The 18,543-nt window shown below is 66.7% G+C and overlaps 7 protein-coding genes and 1 non-coding gene across 8 annotated transcripts in view; 4 read left to right on the forward strand and 4 right to left on the reverse strand.

Annotated features, from left to right (window-relative positions):
* Positions 1-221: 221 nt before the first annotated feature.
* Positions 222-1,294, reverse strand: RHOBADRAFT_54143 (uncharacterized protein; the record flags this gene model as incomplete). Its single annotated transcript, XM_018417170.1, has 5 exons — positions 222-608; positions 669-744; positions 810-892; positions 959-1,104; positions 1,174-1,294. 5 exons carry the CDS (start codon positions 1,292-1,294, stop codon positions 222-224), a joined length of 813 nt encoding a protein of 270 aa, XP_018270350.1.
* A 2,139-nt stretch (positions 1,295-3,433) lies between these two features.
* RHOBADRAFT_27791 (uncharacterized protein) lies at positions 3,434-9,352 on the forward strand. Its single transcript, XM_018412803.1, has 20 exons — positions 3,434-3,610; positions 3,719-3,949; positions 4,082-4,714; positions 4,763-5,081; positions 5,169-5,335; positions 5,425-5,611; positions 5,680-5,853; positions 5,922-6,145; positions 6,210-6,454; positions 6,527-6,875; positions 6,947-7,099; positions 7,173-7,340; positions 7,411-7,700; positions 7,769-7,901; positions 7,977-8,196; positions 8,257-8,355; positions 8,417-8,589; positions 8,653-8,886; positions 8,949-9,045; positions 9,109-9,352. The coding sequence occupies exons 1-20, from the start codon at positions 3,488-3,490 to the stop codon at positions 9,243-9,245; spliced, it is 4,356 nt and encodes a 1,451-aa protein (XP_018270351.1). The 5' UTR covers positions 3,434-3,487; the 3' UTR covers positions 9,246-9,352.
* A 250-nt stretch (positions 9,353-9,602) lies between these two features.
* Positions 9,603-10,261, reverse strand: RHOBADRAFT_65196 (uncharacterized protein). The gene is made up of 4 exons (XM_018418659.1): positions 10,160-10,261; positions 10,024-10,088; positions 9,706-9,951; positions 9,603-9,674 (listed from the first exon to the last, which is right to left on the reverse strand). Coding segments are annotated over exons 1-3 (312 nt in total). The 5' UTR covers positions 10,161-10,261; the 3' UTR covers positions 9,603-9,674.
* Positions 10,262-10,539: 278 nt separating this feature from the next.
* Positions 10,540-11,311, forward strand: RHOBADRAFT_65198 (histone 3). Its single transcript, XM_018418660.1, has 4 exons — positions 10,540-10,560; positions 10,635-10,819; positions 10,887-11,056; positions 11,120-11,311. The coding sequence occupies exons 1-4, from the start codon at positions 10,546-10,548 to the stop codon at positions 11,158-11,160; spliced, it is 411 nt and encodes a 136-aa protein (XP_018270353.1). The 5' UTR covers positions 10,540-10,545; the 3' UTR covers positions 11,161-11,311.
* A 419-nt stretch (positions 11,312-11,730) lies between these two features.
* RHOBADRAFT_t63 lies at positions 11,731-11,803 on the forward strand. Its single transcript has one exon. It is a non-coding gene; the product is annotated as a tRNA-Lys (tRNA).
* A 199-nt stretch (positions 11,804-12,002) lies between these two features.
* RHOBADRAFT_54147 (uncharacterized protein) lies at positions 12,003-15,556 on the reverse strand (the record flags this gene model as incomplete). The annotated part of the gene is made up of 5 exons (XM_018417171.1): positions 12,003-13,180; positions 13,295-13,361; positions 13,426-15,020; positions 15,085-15,190; positions 15,264-15,556. The coding sequence occupies 5 exons, from the start codon at positions 15,554-15,556 to the stop codon at positions 12,173-12,175; spliced, it is 3,069 nt and encodes a 1,022-aa protein (XP_018270354.1). The 3' UTR covers positions 12,003-12,172.
* Positions 15,557-17,326: 1,770 nt separating this feature from the next.
* Positions 17,327-18,148, forward strand: RHOBADRAFT_37299 (uncharacterized protein). The gene is made up of 3 exons (XM_018413424.1): positions 17,327-17,373; positions 17,483-17,774; positions 17,910-18,148. Exons 1-3 carry the CDS (start codon positions 17,353-17,355, stop codon positions 18,038-18,040), a joined length of 444 nt encoding a protein of 147 aa, XP_018270355.1. The 5' UTR covers positions 17,327-17,352; the 3' UTR covers positions 18,041-18,148.
* A 100-nt stretch (positions 18,149-18,248) lies between these two features.
* The window catches only part of RHOBADRAFT_15912 (uncharacterized protein), a gene marked incomplete at both ends in the record, with an annotated part of 2,098 nt that continues 1,803 nt past the window's right edge, over positions 18,249-18,543 (reverse strand). The window contains 2 exons of the mRNA XM_018412284.1: positions 18,249-18,338; positions 18,377-18,456. Of these exons, the coding sequence (XP_018270356.1) occupies positions 18,249-18,338; positions 18,377-18,456 (170 nt within the window). The remainder of the gene's footprint in view (positions 18,339-18,376; positions 18,457-18,543) is intronic.

An 18,543-nucleotide genomic window follows, 5' to 3' on the forward strand; every position in this document is an offset into this window, starting at 1 on the left:
GCGAAAGCGGTGCGGGTAGAGAAGCAAGCCCCGCACAGCAGAGCGGCCGTTGAGCGAGTGTGGGTGCCGCGAGACGAGCAAGACGAGCTGCAACTGATGGCGCCAAGCGCGAGCTCTCGAGCCGACAAGCGCGGGCACGGTCGCAGCCAGCTCGCGCGCTCGAACGAATGGCTTGCAGCTTGTCGTCGTGCCAGCGATCTAGACACACGCGCGCACCCCGCTCAGCTCGACGCCCTCGACTTGGCCAAGTTGCGCTCCTTGCGCGCCCGCCGAACCTCGCTCCAGCTCATGCCGCTCGTCGCCAGGCTCCTCGAGCTCTTCCTCCCGAGCTCGTACCAGTCCGACGCCGAATCCTTGTCCGTGCCCGAGCCGACTCGAGTGCGAGACGACCGGCGCGGGCTCGCGGCGCCCGGTCGCAACGGGCCGCCGTGGTCGTCCGAGTCCGAGGCTGACGAGTCGGCGGCGAGGTCGGCAGCAGGGACATGCCAACCGGGAGGGACGTCGTCGTCCATGAGCGTGCCGTAGGTGTGGTCCTGTGGCAACTTGTCGAAGGATCGTCGCAGGAGCCAGAGGAGGGGGACGGCGCCAATTTCGAGGATGGCGGCAGTCTGCAAGGGACCGAGGCTGTCATTCAAGGTTCAGGAAGAGGTGAAGGACGATGGACGCACGAGAGGGAAGGCGAGAATGACCTGACGAGAGCGTGTGCGGCAGGCGTCGGCGGTCATGGCCAGGTCGGACGTCGAGCTGCAGGAAGGAGGCCCAGGTCAATTCGGGTTCGACAGCCCGACCGAGAGCAAGAGGGGGCGCACCAGTCCTCGATCCAGACGCCCTTCTGGTCGACGAGAGAGAACTCGAGGTAGATGGCGAGGGCGAGATGAGCGGCGGCGGCAACCTGTCTCGAGGAACGAGGTCAGCGCCAGTTGTACTGGCGAACGAGGGTCCGAGGAGAGACACGCACCATCATGGCCCACCACGCGCTCAGCAGTCGTCGGCGCAGCTGCATCGAACCCGAGGCGGCGATCGGGAGGGTGACCCAGACGAAGGACGAGGCGGCGACGATGGCGAACGCGACCCAGTCGCCTTGCCGGCGGACGAGGCGCCATGCTGCGGAGGAAGAGACTGTCAGGTGTGTCGCACCGGGCGAAGGAAGGCGAGGGCGAGAGAGGGACGCACGGAGGACGGCGACACACACGCCGACCAGGGAGAGGATGCCGGTGACCGACGACAGCCAGAAGAGCCGCTTGGTGCGGGCTAGCGCCGAGAGCTGCTCGTGCCGCATCGCGAGGGAAGCCATGGCGGACGAGCGACAAGCAGAGAAAGCGGCAGCATGGCCAACAGGCGGACGCCGAGCGCCCGCGGAGTGTCCGGGCAGCAGGCTCGGGCGCGGACAGGAGGCAGAGGGTGCGTGCTTGGAGCGCGAGCGTCGATGTCGAGCTCGGCTGTGCCGCGACGACGGGTGCGAGCTGGTCGAACCCGCTGCCGGAGCGAGCGAAACGAGGGGAGATGAGGAGGAGGAGGAGGGAGGAGAGCCGGGTGGGCGAGTGAGGGTCTGGACAGGGGGCGCGCGAGCGGCCGCACGCAGGCTTGAGGAGAATCGAGATGCTCCAGCGCACATGCCCGCTGAGCTGCACAGCGAGAGGATCCGAGGACGACGAGGAGAGGGGAGCACAGCCGGCCACCCTCGTCCACACCTCGCCCGCTGCTTGCTGCACAGGCGTGCATGGGCTCTGTACCTCGACCTCCACCGCCGCTACGCTCCTACACCGAGACGGTCTGCGCAGACGTCGAAGATGCCGCCTCGTCCTCCCTCCTCGTCCACCTCTCGCTCGACCACTCGCCCGCACCACATCCTCCAGGCCGATCGAGGAGCTCGACCGTCGGCACCACCGACTCGCGCTCCCTGCGTCGCCGACACAGCGCACAGCACATGCGCCTCCCGCCTGCACTCGGCGACCCTCCTCCACCCGGTGTGGGGCAGCCCTCGGCGACTCACGAGGCGGGTGTCGAGCTCGCGGGTGCAGGCGCAGGTGGAGACGGTCAAGATCAAGCCCTGCGCCCACCTGTACCGCTCAGACGGGTCACGAGCGCCGACCTCCTCGTCCGGCTCGACGACGGCGGCGAGGACAACCTCGACGACGACGACGCCGACCAGTTCAGCAGCGATGTGCGACCTTGACCTTGTTCTCTCTACCCAACCATCTGACTGACCTGTACCCGCACCCGCAGGATGAATCGTTCCGCTTCCGCCCTCCCTCGATTGCCTCAACGACGACCTCTCGACGCTCTTCTGTGCGTGCGGCTCCCTCCCTCGTCTCTGGCGTACCCGCAACTGACACGCTCGTCGATCGCAGCGTCGAGGTGTCCGGGTCGAGGACTGGACCGATCGGCGCACGGGCAACTTTGTGCGCGACGTGAGTCAGCCCTCGTACCCTCTTCGACTCTCCGGTCGCGCCTCGACGTTCGAGCTGACCTCGCTCGACACACAGGTCAAGATCACGGGTTATCACGCCGTCGGGTCAGAAGGAGGAGGCTTTGTCGTCTTCGAGATCGAGATCGAGACGCTCCCGACCGGCGCTGCTGCTCGAGTGCGTCCCTTGTTCTCTCCCCTCGCCCCCTTGCACGGCCACTGACCGCTCGTCGCCCTACAGCCGACCAAGATAAGGTGCCACAAGCGCTACTCGGCCTTTGTGCGCCTGCGCGCCGACCTCCTGCAGGCCGACCCGTCGTTTCGAGGTCACGTCCCTCGACTACCTCCCAAGTCGTCGTTCGGTGCGTCCGGCCATTTCCCTGTCGCACCCCTCCCTCGACGAGCACTCACACGACGCATTCTGTGCAGCCAAGTACCGGCCGTCGTTCCTCGACAAGCGGCGGCAGCTTCTCGCGTTCTGGCTCTCGACGGTGCTCCTTCACCCGGTGGTCGGCGGCTCGCCGGTCGTGCGGCGATGGGTCCTTGAGTAGAGTCGTGTACGGGCAGGCGTGTTGTCGTAACAGAGCAGCAGAGGCTTCGAGTCTCGCATTTTGACCCTCGCCTCAACGCGTCCGCGCGCGCTCGAGCAAGGTGGTCGCTCTCGCCCACACCGCTCGCTCGCCTCGAGAGGCTGCCGTGTGCCGCTCCGCACACTCGTCCGACACGCACACGCGCACAGCACACCGCGCCCGCACTCTCAGCCGCCGAGCCGCACCCTGTTCGCCTCCCGTCCGCCGCACCTCTCCGAACCCTCCTCCCCGACCTCGACCCGCCCGCCCAGCACGCCATGTCGGCCGCACGAGCTGCTCGCGAGAAGATGGCGGCCCTGCGCGAGGCGCGCGCATCCGGCAAGCGCAACTGGGAGGTGCGTTACTCCACCCTCGTCCTCCCCCCCTCCTCGACGCGTGCCGGCAACTGACTCGCGCTCTCTCGCCCTGTCGCTCGCAGGCCAAGAAGCAGGAGGATGTCTATGACGAGGTCGACGAGGACGTGTACCGCTCAGTCGTGCGCGGCCGCCTCATGGAGGACGACTTCATCGAGGAGGACAACGGCGTGAGCGGCTACGCCGACAACGGCATGGACGAGTGGGACCGCAGCGCGAGCGAGGGAGAACATGACGACGACGAGAAGGGTGCGTCCCCTGTTCCCCTCGCACCCAGACCCCCCTACGTGTCGCCGCCGCTCACCCTCCCACCCCTCAACCTCCTCCCTCTTCTCGCCCGCCCTGCAGACCGCGCCAAAGCCGAGAAGAAGGCGGCCAAGGAGAAGAAGGACAAGTTGCTCAAGGCGGCCGCAAAGAAGCGCGCCAAGGAGAAGGTCGAGATCTCCGAGGGCGCCAACCCGTACCTCAACCCGGCCAAGCAGGCCAAGGGCCTCCCCCTGCAGGAGCACGAGGACGACTTCATGGCGAGCCTGCTCGGCGACCTCGACGGCAAGGCGCAGGTCCAGAAGACCGACTCGCCTCGACCAGCAGCGCCGCCTGTCCGTCGCCCCAAGCAGTCGCTCGTCAAGTCGGCCGTCGCCGGGTCCAAGCGCTTCGCCGACACCGACGCGAGCGCGTTCCGCTCGACTGCCGCCTCGTCCGACTACAACTCGGACCCGCTGTCGTCCGAGCCGGGCTTTGCGCCGACGACGGGCCCCTCGAGCGACGGCTTCGACGGCAAGCGCGCCCGCTTCGACCCGGCCATCGACGACGAGCTCGACAACGACTTTGGCGGCATGGGCGACCAGTTCTACGACGACGACCTGACGGCGGCGTCGGCTCACGGCGTCGAGCCGCTCGGCGAGTCGAGCAGGACCAACGGCGACGTCAAGATGGAGGACGGCGACGAGGAGGACGACCTGTTCGTCAAGCCGGCCGCCGCCGCCGCCAAGCCCAAGGGCCCGGCTCAACGTCGCACGCTCGTCAACGCCGGCGTCGCCAAGCCCAAGGCGACCAAGGTCGAGCCGACCGACGACGTCCTGCCCGACGGCGCCGACGACAACAAGCCCAAGCGCAAAGGGCTCGACTGGCGCACGGCGACGACGGGCCTCATCAGCACGCACGGTCCCGTCTCGGCCTCGGACGAGTCGCTCGACGCCGCCGCATCGTTCCAGGAGGAGCACAAGACGGTCATCAGCTCGACGTCGATGCGCGCGCCGGCGCAGCAGGCCAACGCGCTCGAGCCCGACGGCTCGCTCCGGTTCTGGTGGTTCGACTACGACGAGCCGTCGCCCGGCACGGTGCGCCTCGTCGGCAAGGTGCGCGTGCGCGGCGAGACGGTCAAGGTCGCGAGCAGCGTCAACCACGCCAAGGTCGAGAAGGAGGTCCTGCGCTACGTGAGCGCCACCGTCACGGTCAAGAACATCAAGCGCAAGCTCTACGTCCTGCCCAAGTCGAAGGCCGAGTACTACGGCGGCGACGGCGGCGACTCGGACGACTCGGACGACGACGACGGCGACGAGCTCGCGTTCGACGACGTCGAGGACGACTTCCTGTCGGACGCCAAGGGCAAGTGGAACCTGCAGAACGCCTCCTGCACCAAGGGCTACGTCAAGCGCCAGTACGCGTTCGGCATCAAGGGCGTCCCTCGCAAGGAGACCAACTGGCTCGAGGTCACCTGCGACTTTCCCGGTGAGCTCTCGCCCTCTCTCCCCTCCTCGACCCTGTGCGAGTCGACGTACTGACTCGCGTCGCCTCCCTCGTCCACCTCGCCCGCAGCGTCCAAGCGCAACGACGTCGACATCCCGATCGACGCCTCGGGCGAGCAGTACTCGCACGTCTTCGGCTCGACCGCGACGCCGTTCGAGCGCTTCGTCATCGACCACAAGGTCATGGGCCCTTGCTGGCTGAACCTCAAGACGCCCAAGATCAACAAGAGCGACGCTGTGCGTCTCCCCTTCCACGCTCTCCCTCCCCGTGCCTCCTCGCCCGGCCTGAGCGCTCACGGTCACTCACTCGCTCTCCTCTCTCGCAGACGTCGTGGACCAAGCTCGAGGTCGAGATCGACGAGAAGGACATTGCGCCATTCGCCAGCACCGACGCCGCCGCGCCCAAGGACATCCCGCGGCTCACCATCCTCAGCCTCAGCTCGCGCACGGTCGTACACCTCAAGGAGAACAAGCGCGAGATCGTCTGCGCCGCCGCACGAGTGTGGGAGAACGGTGCGTCCCCTCGTTCACCGCCTCGCCGCCGAGAAGATCCCGCACTGACCCTGCACCCGCTCGCGCAGTCGACATCGACGACCCGACGCCCATCGAGAATCAGGGCTCGTCGGCCAAGATCTTCGTCCGCAACCTGTTCACCGAGTTCCCGGCCGGGTTTGAGCAGATGGCGCGGCAGCAGAACTCGGGCGCGACCATCGGCGTCTTCAAGGCCGAGCGCCCTCTCCTCGTTCAGCTTCTCGGTGCGCCCGTCTGCCCTCCTATCCCTCTCGACCGACATTGTCGCTCACTCAGACTCTTGCGCACGCAGAGTACATCTCGCGCAACGACCCTGACGTCGTCGTCGGCTACGACCTCGGCCAGCTCGACCTCGACGTCCTCCTGAACCGCCTGCGCGAGCTCAAGGTCGACAACTGGTCGCGCGTTGGTCGCCTTCGCGTCAAGTCGGACAAGTGGCCTGTTCTGCGCGCAGGCAGGAACACGGCGCTCCTCGGCGGCCGCCTCTTGGTCGACCTCACGAGCGACGGCTGCAAGGTGCGCCCACGCCCTCGCAGCTCCACCTCTCGAACACCCTCGCCTGACTCGCACTCTCCCGCAGGCCTTCATCGACTCGAACACGTGGTCGTTGACCGAGATGAGCGAGACGCACCTCAACATCGCGCGCGACGACCTCGACCCGGAGGACACGCCCAAGTTCTTCGACAGCGTGCACTCGACCGCCAAGCAGCTCATGCAGTTCGTCATGCACTGCCTCGCCGACTGCTTCCTCCAGATGGCGATCGCGACCAAGGTGCAAGCGCTCCCGCTCACGCGTCAGCTCACCAACCTCGCCGGCAACTGCTGGTGCGTCGCCCTCTCTCTCCCTCCCTCGTCCCCTCTCAGACCGAGCCCTCACTGATGCTCCTTGTCCCACAGGAACCGCACGCTTGCCGGCAACCGCGCCGAGCGCAACGAGTACATCTTGCTCCACCGCTTCCACGAGACGGGCTACGTCGTGCCGGACAAGATCGCTTCGTGGGAGAAGAAGGCGCAGATCGCCAAGGCCGACAAGTCGAAGAAGAAGAAGAAGGGCGGCGCCGACGCCAACGAGGACGAGCCCAAGGTCGAGGTCAAGCGCGAGAAGTTCAAGGGCGGCCTCGTCTTCGAGCCCGAGAAGGGCCTGTGGGACCGCTACGTCCTCGTCATGGACTACAACTCGCTGTACCCGAGCATCATCCAGGAGTTCGACATCGACTTTTCCACGATCGACTGGACGGCCGACGACGTGCGTCCTCTTCTCGCCCCTCTCGTCCCTTCTGTCGGCCGGTGACTGACCTTGTCGCTCGTCGTCCGCAGGCCGAGGACCTCGACAAGATGCCCGACCGCGCCCCGTGCGAGGGCGAGCCTCAGGGCATCCTCCCGCAGCTCATTGCCTCGCTCGTCGCTCGGCGTCGCATCGTCAAGGGCCTCATGAAGGACAAGTCGGCGACGGTCGCCAAGCTCATGCAGGTGCGCCCATCTCTCGAAGCCTCCTCTATCGTCAAGAGCGACTCACTCACGCTCTACCTCGCGCCTGCGACAGTACGACATCACGCAGCAGGCGCTCAAGCTCACGGCCAACTCGATGTACGGCTGCCTCGGCTACGAGGGTTCGCGCTTCTACGCCCGCCCTCTTGCCGCCCTCACGACGTTCAAGGGTCGCGAGATCCTCACCCGCACCAAGGCCGACGCCGAGGCCATGTCGCTCAACGTCCGCCTCGTCTTCCTCTCTGCGCACGTCCCTCGTCCCGGTCCTGACCCTTTCCCTCTCCCTCGAGCAGGTCATCTACGGCGACACCGACTCGGTCATGATCAACACGAACCAGACCGACTACGCTGCGGCGCTCAAGATCGGCGACGAGTTCAAGAAGGTCATCAACGACAAGTACAAGAAGCTCGAGATCGACCGCGACGCCGTGTTCGAGCGCATGCTCCTCCTCAACAAGAAGAAGTACGCCGCGCGCAAGGTCGAGGACGACGGCAAGGGCGGCCCGGGCGAGGTGTCGACCGAGATCAAGGGCCTGGACATGAAGCGTCGCGAGTTCTCAAAGCTCTCCAAGGACGCGTCCAAGTGCGTCGCGCTTTCTCTCCCTCTCTCGCCTCCACTTTTCCCTTACTGACTCTGCTCCTCGCGAACAGGGACGTCCTCGACATGGTCCTGTCGGCCAAGGCGACCGAGACGGTCGTCGAGGAGATCCACGAGTACCTCGTCGACCTCGGCGAGAAGATCCGCTCGGGCCTCAAGCCCCTCGACGACTACATCGTCTTCAAGGTGCGCCCTGCTCGTCCTCCTGTCGGGCCTCGATGCCGTCCCACCGTACTGACCCACGCCGCGTTCTTCCCACAGCGCCTCGGCAAGAACCCGGAGGACTACCCCGACGCCAAGTCGCTGCCGCACGTGCAGGTGGCACTCAAGATGAAGGCCAAGGGCCTGTCGGCAAAGGCGGGCGATGTCATCCCGTACATCTTCTGCATTGCGCCCGGCGGCGAGACGACCAAGACGGCGCAGGCGGCCAACGCGCACCACCCGGACGACGTTCGCAGGCAAGGCTCGACGCTCAAAATCGGTGAGCACAGCTCCATGTCCGTCTACTCGCGCCGGCCCTGACGTCGTCTCTCGCCCGCAGATTTCGAGGTCTACCTGTCGACGCAGGTCCTGCCGCCGATCGAGCGTCTTTGCGAGCACATCGAGGGGACCGAGAAGGCCCGCCTCGCCGAATGCCTCGGTGCGTCGTCCTCCACGTCTCGTGAGCAAAAGACCCATGTCCTGACGCTCGCTCCCTGCAGGTCTCGACGCGCTGCGCTTCAAGTCGTCGTCGCTCGACGTGCCCGAGCGCGAGTTCAAGACCCTCCAGTCGCAGATCTCGGACGCACAGCGCTTTGCCGACTGCGAGCCGATGCGCATCCGCTGTCGGTCCTGCGGCGCCGAGTCGGCGTTTGACGGCATCGCCGAGAACAAGGTGCGCCCACTTCCTCGCCTTTCATCGTCGCGCCCGCCTGACCTCCCTCGTCCTCTCTCGCAGGCGGGCCTCATCTCGGAGCACGGCTTCTTCTGCGCCAACATCGAGTGCCAGGCGCCGCTCGGCACGCCGTCGATGGCCATCCAGCTCGACCTCCAGTTGCGCTCGTTCATCGCCAAGTTCTACGAGGCGTGGCTCACGTGCGACGAGTCGACGTGCGGCAACCGCACCCGCATGATGTCGGTCTACGGCAAGAAGTGCCTCGTCGCCGGCTGTCGTGGCGCCATGCACCTCGAGGTGCGCCCGTCTCTCCCTCTCCTGCCCCCCTTCTCGCCCCTGACGCTCTCCCTCACCTGCAGTACTCCGACTCGAAGCTTTACGACCAGCTCCTCTACTTCGACACCCTGTTCGACATCGAGAAGGCGGCGCTCAAGGTCGCTGGCGGCGCAGAGCAAGGTGCGTCCCGCTCGACCTTCTCAACTCGACGAGCCGCGCACTGACCCGTCTTCCGCCGCGCAGAGCCGCTCCAAGTGCGGGTCGAGGCGAATCGTGCCACGATCGAGACGCTGCGCCGGGTCGTCACCAAGCACCTCGAGAAGAACGGCCGCCGCTGGGTCTCGATGGAGTCTCTCTTCTCGTTCATGAAGGTCCGGTAGCCTGCCCCTCGTTCCCCTTTCTCTCGCTCTCTCGTCATGTCTTTATCCTTAGTATGGTTCCGTAGCGTCGAGTTCTTGTCCCTGTATCAGCGCAGCATGTCGTCTTCCTCCCCTCCGTCGTCGCGAGAGGCCGAGGGAAGCTCGAGGCCTAACGCTCATCTCGGCCCATCTCTCACACGCACCGACCCAGCACTGACTGAGAGCACGACTAGCGAGAGCAAAGAAAGCCCCGAGGCGGGAGCCACCAGCGAGGGCGCGAAAGATCGTATGCGAGGGCGGGGAAGGGGTACGAGCGCTGTCGCTCTCGAGGCCGGTCTCTTGTTCTCTCGCTCGGCTCGGCAGGAGTAGACTAACGAAAGCGCAGGTAGTTGCAGCTGGTAACTAAAGGGCACAACAAGCGGCAGAAATGCGAACGACGACGACCTCCTCCCACCCTCTCTGCTCCTCCTCGTCCTCCTGCTCACTGGCCGAAACCGTAGAGCGTCTTGCCGGCGCGCTTGAGGGCGTAGACGACGTCGAGCGAGGTGACCGTCTTGCGCTTGGCGTGCTCGGTGTAGGTGACCGAGTCGCGGATGATGTTCTCGAGGAAGATCTTGAGGACGCCGCGCGTCTCCTCGTAGATGAGGCCAGAGATGCGCTTGACACCGCCACGACGAGCGAGACGGCGGATGGCCGGCTTGGTGATGCCCTGGATGTTGTCGCGAAGCTGCGAGTCGAGGGAGGTCGGGGTCAGCTCTGGACTCGTACGGGGCGAGGAGGAGGAGGAAGGGGGACGCACAATCTTGCGGTGACGCTTGGCGCCGCCCTTGCCGAGACCCTTTCCGCCCTTGCCACGGCCAGACACTGCGCGACAGAGTGGGGGAGAGAGAGTCAGTCCGGTGGGCTCGCGGGAGTGTCGAGGGCAGGAGACGCACTGTTCGAGGAGAGAGGTTGGGGGGGGAGTGGTGGTGGTGGTGGAGAGTGTGGTGGGCTTGAGCCGAGGGGTGGTCAGGCGCGGTGGAGAGAGAGAGCGGTAGGTGAGGGAGGAGAGAGAAGAGAAGGAGGGGCGAGGTAGACCGAACGAGGTACTGGCCGCGCGCGTGGGAGAAGGCTGTTTGCGAGTCCTTTCTCCATCTACTAGGCAGCTGAGACACTAGCCTCCCACTTGCTAGGCACTCTACTTGGCGCGCCCGTTCGAATCTCTCGCCTCGCCAAACAGCCCGCTTCCTTCCCCTCTCCCTCCCTCCTTGCTCTCCCTCGCTTCTTCCACTCGCTCTCTTCACTACCTCCACCCACCTCCAGCCAACCTCTCACTCTCACAATGGCCCGCACCAAGGTCCGTCTCACCTCCTCCTCCTCTCTCAACCTCTCAACAACAACAAGCGACTGACCCTCACTCGCCGTCTGCAGCAAACCGCCCGCAAGTCGACCGGTGGCAAGGCCCCTCGCAAGCAGCTCGCCGCCAAGGCTGCCCGCAAGTCGGCCCCGGCCGCCGGTGGTGTCAAGAAGCCTCACCGCTACCGCCCGGGAACGGTCGCCCTTCGCGAGATTCGTCGCTACCAGAAGTCGACCGAGCTCCTGATCCGCAAGCTCCCGTGCGTCCCTCGTCGTCTCTCGTGGTCGTCGTCAAACCCCCTCACTGACTCTCCTTCGCCCTCGCAGCTTCCAGCGCCTCGTTCGCGAGATTGCCCAGGACTTCAAGACGGACCTGCGCTTCCAGTCGTCGGCCGTCATGGCGCTCCAGGAGGCTGCCGAGGCCTACCTCGTCTCGCTCTTCGAGGACACCAACCTCGCCGCCATCCACGCCAAGCGTGTCACGATCCAGCCCAAGGGTCCGTCTCTCTCTCTCTTTCACTTGAGAGATTTCGACCTGACTCTCTCTTCCCTGCTCACAGACATCCAGCTCGCTCGTCGTCTTCGTGGCGAGAGGCAGTAAGCGCCGTCTCGACCTCGGTCGTCGTCGTCGTCGTCACCTCGTCCTCTCTCTCCCTCTTCGTCTTTCGCCTGTTGTTCTACAGTACTTCAGCAGCAGTCTATCCCCCCTTACCCTTTGCCCTTGTCGCTGCAACTCGATGCGCGCTTTTCATCCACTCTCGTCGGTCGTCGAGAGAGAGAGAGAGAGCGAGACCGAGCAGAGAGAGCTCTTTACTCGCGAGGGCGAGCCAGCACGTGGCGGGTTCCACCTCGGCGTCGTCTGTCCGTCGAGCGACGTGTGAGCCGCTGCACCGAGAGATGAGGCGAGGACGCCTAGCGTGCGACCGAGCAGGAGCAAGGGGTCTGAGCGCGCGTCTCGGTGCTTGTCGGCTCGTTCCTCGCAACTTTGCGCCTGTTGCGAGCGGGTCTTTGATCCTGTGAGATCTCGGTGCATGCACGGCGGCACGCGCACTCGGCCAAGGGCAGGTCGCTCGCCGTCGAAAGTCGAAAGTCGCGCCTCGACCTTCTCAAAACGAGGCAAGTCAGGCCGCGCGCGATCAGGCTGTTAGCTGCAGTCGGCGCACCAAGCACAGCCCGGTTAGCTCAGTCGGCAGAGCACCAGACTCTTAATCTGGTGGTCGTGGGTTCGAGCCCCACATTGGGCGGTCCTTTCTTTTGCTTCTCAGCTCTTCCAGGGCTCTCCGAGACCCGCTCACTCTTTTGACCAACGAGAGAAGCTCAGCGACTGTCCAGAGACGCACTGCCGCTGGAAGCCAAAAGCGCCTGCAGCCTTCTCAAGTTGCTCTCCTCGGACGACTCTCGCTCTCCTCGCCCCGGATGGAAGCTTTAGAGGCACGACGCCGAGAGAGAAAAGGCACGACTTTTGCTGTTCATTGGCAGCTCCTTGAGAGACTTCTTTGGATCGCTTCGGGCGAGGGGAATACGGGACGAGGGAGAGAGAGATCTAGAAGAGGGGATCTAGCGTCCATGGTGGGGGGAGGAGGAAGGAGACAGGGAGGAAGAAGGCGAGGCGTCTAACGAAGGCAGTCGACGGCGAGGATACCGCCAAAGTTGTGCCACGCCCAGCCCTGGTCGCCGAGGAACTCGGTCGTCGCCTGCTCGAGTCGGAGCCGACCCGCCGCCTCGCCCTTGTCCGGCGCCGACGAGCCCGAGTGCTTCTGCTGGCCGATGACGACGAACGCGAGGCCCTGGAACTTCTGCGCCTCGAGCTTGAGGAGAAAGTCGCCCATGAAGCCGATCGCCTCGTCCGTGTGGAGCGCGTGCAGGTCGAGGGCGACCTCGGTGCGCTCCTCCTCGGTCAACGGGCGGTCGCTCTGGACGACGGCCGGGCTGACGACGCCGAGGCAGATGCCGCCGCCGCGCTCGTGACCACGGGCTCGACGGTCGGGCCCGTCGTCGGTGCTGCCCGACCGGCCCTCGTTGCGGTCGATCGCCTCCTTGAGGCTGCGCTTGCGCTCCTCGACGATGCGCAGCGCCGAGTCGCGGCCCTCGATGGCGACTTGGCGGCTCCAGTCCTGCGCCTCGCGCGACCACTTGCGGGCGCCGGCGCCGTCGCCGCGCTTCCAGCACTCGGCGGCCTTGGCGAGGCACTTGTTGCGGTTGGCGCCGAGCTCGAGGAAGTTCTGGCGGTACCGGATGTAGAGCGCGGCGAGCGACTGGCCGGTCGGGAGCGTCGGGAGGAGCGCAGGCGGGCGCAGGGCGATGCGGGCCGAGCGGCGCGGCGTCGGCAGGGCAGCGCGGTCGGGCTCTCGGGCAGACGACCCGGTTGCGCGAGGTGACGGGATCGGGACGACGGGCTTCTGGCCGAACTTGACGGCGCCGGCGAACCGAGTCCTCGCCGGGTCGAGCTGGATGGTGCGGGGAGCGGCGGTGCCGAGTGGACGACGCGAGCGAGGCGCCTCGCCGAGCGTCGGGAAGTCGAGCTCGGGGCCCTCGTCTGGCCCGGGACCGGCCATCTCGGGCGCGCCCTGCATCGCCTCGTGGCGAAGACGGGTCCTCGCCTCGTAGTCGGCGCGCAGGATCTGTCGCAGGGAGGAGGGAATGTGAGCGTGCGTCCTCAGGGAACTGCTCTACAGCGAGGGATCGAGAGGAAGAGAGAGAGAGGACGGGAAAGAGAGAGGGAGAAGAGGACGCACAGGCGGAATCGTGTGCAGAAAGTCGCAGCGACCGTCGCCCTTGAGGCAGTGCCCTCGCAGCCAGAACCTGCACGTCGCACGACAGGTGTCAGTATCAGTCCGGAGAAGAAGAGGAAGGCGAGGCGACGCACTTGCAGACCGCCTTGCTGACGTCGTGCGAGAACCGGCAGTCGCTCCTCAGGCAGTTGCCCGCGAGGTAGAACCGGCACACCCTCCCTCCGACGCCCCTGCCGCCTGCTGCGTCGCTCGTCGGCGTCGCCGAGCGCGAGCCGCCGAACCGGGGCGACATGCCGCCGCCGCCTCGACCGCCGTTGCCGCCGCCGAACCCGTCGAACGAGTCGTGCGCAATGACGAGCGGTCGCGAGCCCGACGCGCCGAACCCGCGCGAGGGAGGAGGAGGAATGAACTCCATGCCGGGAGGAGGAGGAGGACCGCCCACGCCGGGCGGGAGCTGGCCCATGCCGGGCGGCGGCGGCGGCGCGAGCGTGCCCATCTGCGTGTCGATGACGTACTCGATCGCCTTGTCGACGTCGAAGCCCGTGTTGGCGAGCGCCTCCTCGAGGACCTGCTCGGACACGTCGGCGCCAAAGATCGAGTGCAGGTGGTCGAACGGCGTGAGGGCGTAGGCGCCGATGCCGCCGCCGCCGGCCGACCCGCTCAACTGGTTGGCAAAGTCGATCGACGGCATCTCGCCCGGCGCAGGGCCTGGCAGCGTGATGAAGGCCGGGCCGGGACCGCCGCCGCGCTGCTGGGCGAAGCTGCCGCCCGGCGTGAGCTCGCCCGAGGGCGGGTACAGGCCCGGGTCGTACATGGGCCCGCCGGCGTACGCGCCGTACTCGCCGCCAGGAGGAGGCGGCGCATAGCCCTGCTGCGGCGGCGGCGGCGGGTACGCCTGGCCCGGGTACCCGAAGTAGGACGGCTCGTGCGGCGGCGGCGCGCTCGGGTCGGCCCACTGCGGGTCGTCGCCGTCGCCCAGGTAGCCCTGCTGCTGCTGCGCGTACGCCTGGTCGATCGGGATCGCGGGCGAGTAGAACGGGCTGTTGCTGCCGCCGCCGAACGCGGCGACCGTCTCGGCGGGGAGCGCATTGTCGTCGATGCGGGCGTACCCGCCCTCGCCGCCCTCGTCCTCGGCGCCGCTCGAGTCTGAGATGTCGGCCCAGGGCATGCGCGGGATCTTCTGCTTCTGGGCGAGGGCGTGGTCGAGCTGGCGAGGGAAGAAGCTCGGCGACGACGTGGCCGAGCTCGCCTGGCCGGGCGGGTGATTGCGCTTGGGCGTGCTGAGCGGCGAGTGGTGCTGGGCCCAGTTCTGCTGCGCCTGCTCGGCCGTCATGGGCATCGGGCTGCGCGTGCCGCTCGGCGTGCCGGGCACCGACGGCGAGGCTCGTCCCGAACCGGGCATGCTGCCGCCCGGCCGGAACTCGTTGGCGCCCGCCGAGAACTTGAACGCGGCCGAGTTGGGGTTGAGCGAAAGGGAGGTGGGCTTTGGCGAGTGCCAGGGCGAGTGCGACGGCGAGCGTGCGCCCGAGGCGACCTGGGTGCCGCCCGGGGTGAGGGTGCCAGACGGGAACCCGCGCCGCATGGACGACGAGCGCGACAGGGACGGCCGAGAGCCCGGCGTGGTCGAGCCGTGGTTCGGCAGGGGCGGGAGCGGGTTGCCCGTCGGGCGCAGGTCCTCGCGGTGGCGGTGGAGGAGGGCGAGAATGAGCGAGTCGAGGTTGACGGATTCCTGGGGAAGGAGGATCTCGTCAGGGACGTTCTCAGAAGGCAGGAAAAGCGAACTTGCGACGTACAGCGTCGGGGAGCACGAGGAGGGCGTTGAGCGTCGACTTGATGGCGTCGGGCATCTCGTCCTCGTCCACGTCCGGGTCCTCGAGCTTGTCGATGACGAGCTTGGTCCTGCGCGTCGTCGGTCGGGTAGTCAGGTCGTGTACGTCCTGACGGAGAAACAGACGAGGGAGAGGGGGCGCACTTGTCCTCGTCGCTCAGGTCGTCGGCGGCCGACTTGCCCGTGCTGGACTCGGCGTCCTCGTCGTCCGTGTTGGCGCTCGTCTCGCTCGGGGCCTTGGACGACGACGCGGCACTGGCGGCTCGGCTCTGGGCGAGGGCGAGCTTGCGGACGCTGAGCTCGAGGAGCGCCATGCTCGAGTTGGGCGCCGAGGGCGGCGGCGGGCTGCTGCCGTGCTTGCCGCGGCCATAGGTCGAGAACAGGTAGGCGAGGAGGGCGCGCGTGTGGGCGTAGGTCGGCTGAACGTGCGGGTCCATCGCGGCTGCTGGTCGGGGGCGAGGTGCACAGGCGGGAGACGGTGGATGACGCGGAGAAGCGGAGCAAGGCGGGGCTCGACTCGGGGTGCGAGTGTCGGCGGCCCGACGGGAGGACTGTGCAAGGCATGGGGCAAGGTCAGGCTGGACGCTCGCGAGCTGAGAGGAGGCGAGGGACGAGGGTGCGACGCACCGGCTGATGGAAGCGGCGGGGGGAGAGCCTTGAGGCGACGGCGAGGCCGTGCGCGCGGTGATTCGAGGTCGACTGGTGCGAAACGCTGGCTGAGCAACGCCTGAGCTCCCTCCAAGCAAGCCTGCGCTGAGGGGCGAGGTGGAAAGAAGGTGTGAAGCGAGGCGGCCGCACGAGCTGGTCGCAACCAGCCGCTCTCGACGCCACTCTGCGTGTGGATGAGCGCGCTCGTGTACTCTACAGATCTCTCAGTGTCACTCTGCGAGTCGCACCCGGCCAGAGAGGGGCTGCGGCAGCTGCTTCTCCTCCCCACTTCCCCTCCGCCGACTCTCGCGCTCGCTCGTCTCCCCTCTTGCCCTCGCTCTCTTCTGCACCGAGCCGCACCATGGCCGCAGCAAAGAAGCGCACCGCCAGCGAGATCGACGACATCTTCTCGGCCAAACCCACCAAGGCCGCAGCCTCGAGCACCGCCGCCGCAAAACCCGCCGCCGCCTCGACCTCAACCCTCCCCGGCCCTGCGAATGCGCAAGGAGCAGCCGCACCCAGGAAGAAGGGCAAGCAGGCGGCGGCAGCAGCAGCACCGCCTAAAGGAGCGTCCGAGGCCGCTCTCCCTTCGACTACCGCCGCCGCCGCACCGCCCAAGCGCGTCCCGGAAACCATCGTCGACACGAGCAAGGCCATCGAGTACTACAAGCCCCAACCGCTCGTGCCCAAGCCTCTGCGCGACGACGCTACCGAGGCCGAGCGCAAGGCGGCAGAGGAGGACGAGCGCTTCATGGACAGTCGCGGCACTCGTGAGTCTCCCACTCTCCCTCGCACTCGCCTGACCGTGCGCTCGGTCCCGGCACTGACTCTGCTCCGTCCCGATCACGCAGGCAAGAAGACGGAGGACGGCCTGCCCATCTACAGCCTCGACGAGCTCAACATCGGTCACGGAGGAGGTGCGCCCGCTTCCTCTCGCCGTCCTCGCGCACCGAGACCAGACCCTGACTGCCCCGCCCTTCACAGATACGCCCGAGTGCCCGTTCGACTGCCAATGCTGTACGTCGAGCCCTCTCGTCTGCAAGACGCAGGGAGCGTTCCCGCTCACCTCTCGTCCCTCGCGCAGGCTTCTGAACCCGTCACACGTCCTGTATTCGTCCGCGCGCCTTTGCCCCCGCTCCTGTACAAGTCGACTCTCCTGTTTGTTGCAATCATCGCCACGGCACGCTCTCCTCCCATCTCTCGAGCCCGCCGAAGGAGCCTTCCGATGCGCGAGCAGCGTCAACGAGCGACGACCCGCTCGTGGTGGGTCTTCTCGCCCGTCCATCTCCCTCTGCACTTCCCAGCGAGGCTCTCGCAGAAGCAAAAGCCTCACTTCGCCGCTGAGCGAGGTCGAGAGCAGTTGAGCGGGGCGACGAGGCCGGGCGAGAGCGACGAGCCAAGCAAGTGGAGCGGACCCGACAGAGGGACGCGCTGCATTGCAGACCCGCCAACGAGAGCGCCGCACGAGAACAGGGCGGCAGAGCGAGGGTCACGAGCGGAGGAGAGCAGTCGCCGGACAACTCGACGAGGGCGTTCTCCCTCCTGCACCCGCGCCTGCTGCTCAAGACTCGCCGTGCTGGTCAAGATGGCGTCCAAAGAGGCAAATGTGCGCCCTGCGCTCCCTCCCTCGTCCCTCACACGCGCGCTGACCTCTCCCACTTCCTCATCTCTCGCCCGACCTCCCCGCCCTCTCTCGTCTCGTCCTCTCCACGCAGAGCACCATCTACGTCGGCGGCTTCTCCGGCGACACGACCGCGACCCAGCTCCACGCGGCCTTCATCCCCTTTGGCCCCATCCTCGACCTCCAGCTCCCCTCGGACCCAGAGCACCGCTCGCGCCACAAAGGGTTCGCGTTCGTGAGCTTCGCGAGCCCCGAAGCGGCGCTCGACGCCGTCGACAACATGCACCTGAACTCGCTCCCCGGGCCGAGCAACCGAGGGCGCGTCCTCAAGGTCAACAAGGCCAAGCCGCAGAAGGGCGCCAAGTTGGCCGGCAGCAACAAGCCCAGTGCGTCCTCGTTCTCTCTCTGTCCTCTCACTGTCTGTCGAGGAGAAGGTGTGCGGCACCTCGGGATGCGAGCTGACCTCTCTCGCCTCCTCCCCCCTCCCCCTCTTTCTCTCGTCGCTCCTCGTCGCCGCGCAGTTTGGGCGTCCGAGGACTGGATCGCCGAGCACGGCACGCACTCGCTGCAGGAGGCGCAGATGGGCACGCCCTTTGCGCAGGAGTTGGCGGCTGCCGAGGGCGAGCCGGCGCAGCAGGGCGAGGGACAGTGAGGGCGAGGCTCTCGAGGCCGGACGACGACGACGACGACGACGACGAGGGCGGCGAGACGCAGTGCGGCTTGTGTAAACTGATTGTACAATGCATAGGATGTGCCAATGAGTGGGATACGAGTGTTGCGATGCGAGAGAGATAGAGAGAACGAGAGAGAGGAAAGAGAGAAGGACGAGGTGTGGTCGACGAGCTCGAGAAAGGGGAGCCTCAGTCCGTGTGCTCAGAGCGGAAGTATCGGTCGCCGAACGAGCCCATGCCGGGCAGGATGGTGAAGATCTGCAGGCGAGAGAGGTCAGGCTTAACTCGCGCCGAGAGAAGGCTGAGTGGCGACGCACCTTTTTCTCGCCGCCGTGCGTCTTCTCCCACCGCTCCTCGAGCCCATCGTCGGCCATGCTGCTGACGATGCGGACCTTGGCTGCGAGCGATGCGACCGAGGCAGAGTCAGTGTGTCGGCCATCGAGCGAGAGAGAGAGAGCGAGAGAGAGAGAGCGAGAGAGAGAGA

Source organism: Rhodotorula graminis, assembly GCF_001329695.1.
Source record: "Rhodotorula graminis WP1 unplaced genomic scaffold RHOBAscaffold_8, whole genome shotgun sequence".
In the NCBI taxonomy this organism is placed as follows: Eukaryota; Fungi; Basidiomycota; class Microbotryomycetes; order Sporidiobolales; family Sporidiobolaceae; genus Rhodotorula; species Rhodotorula graminis.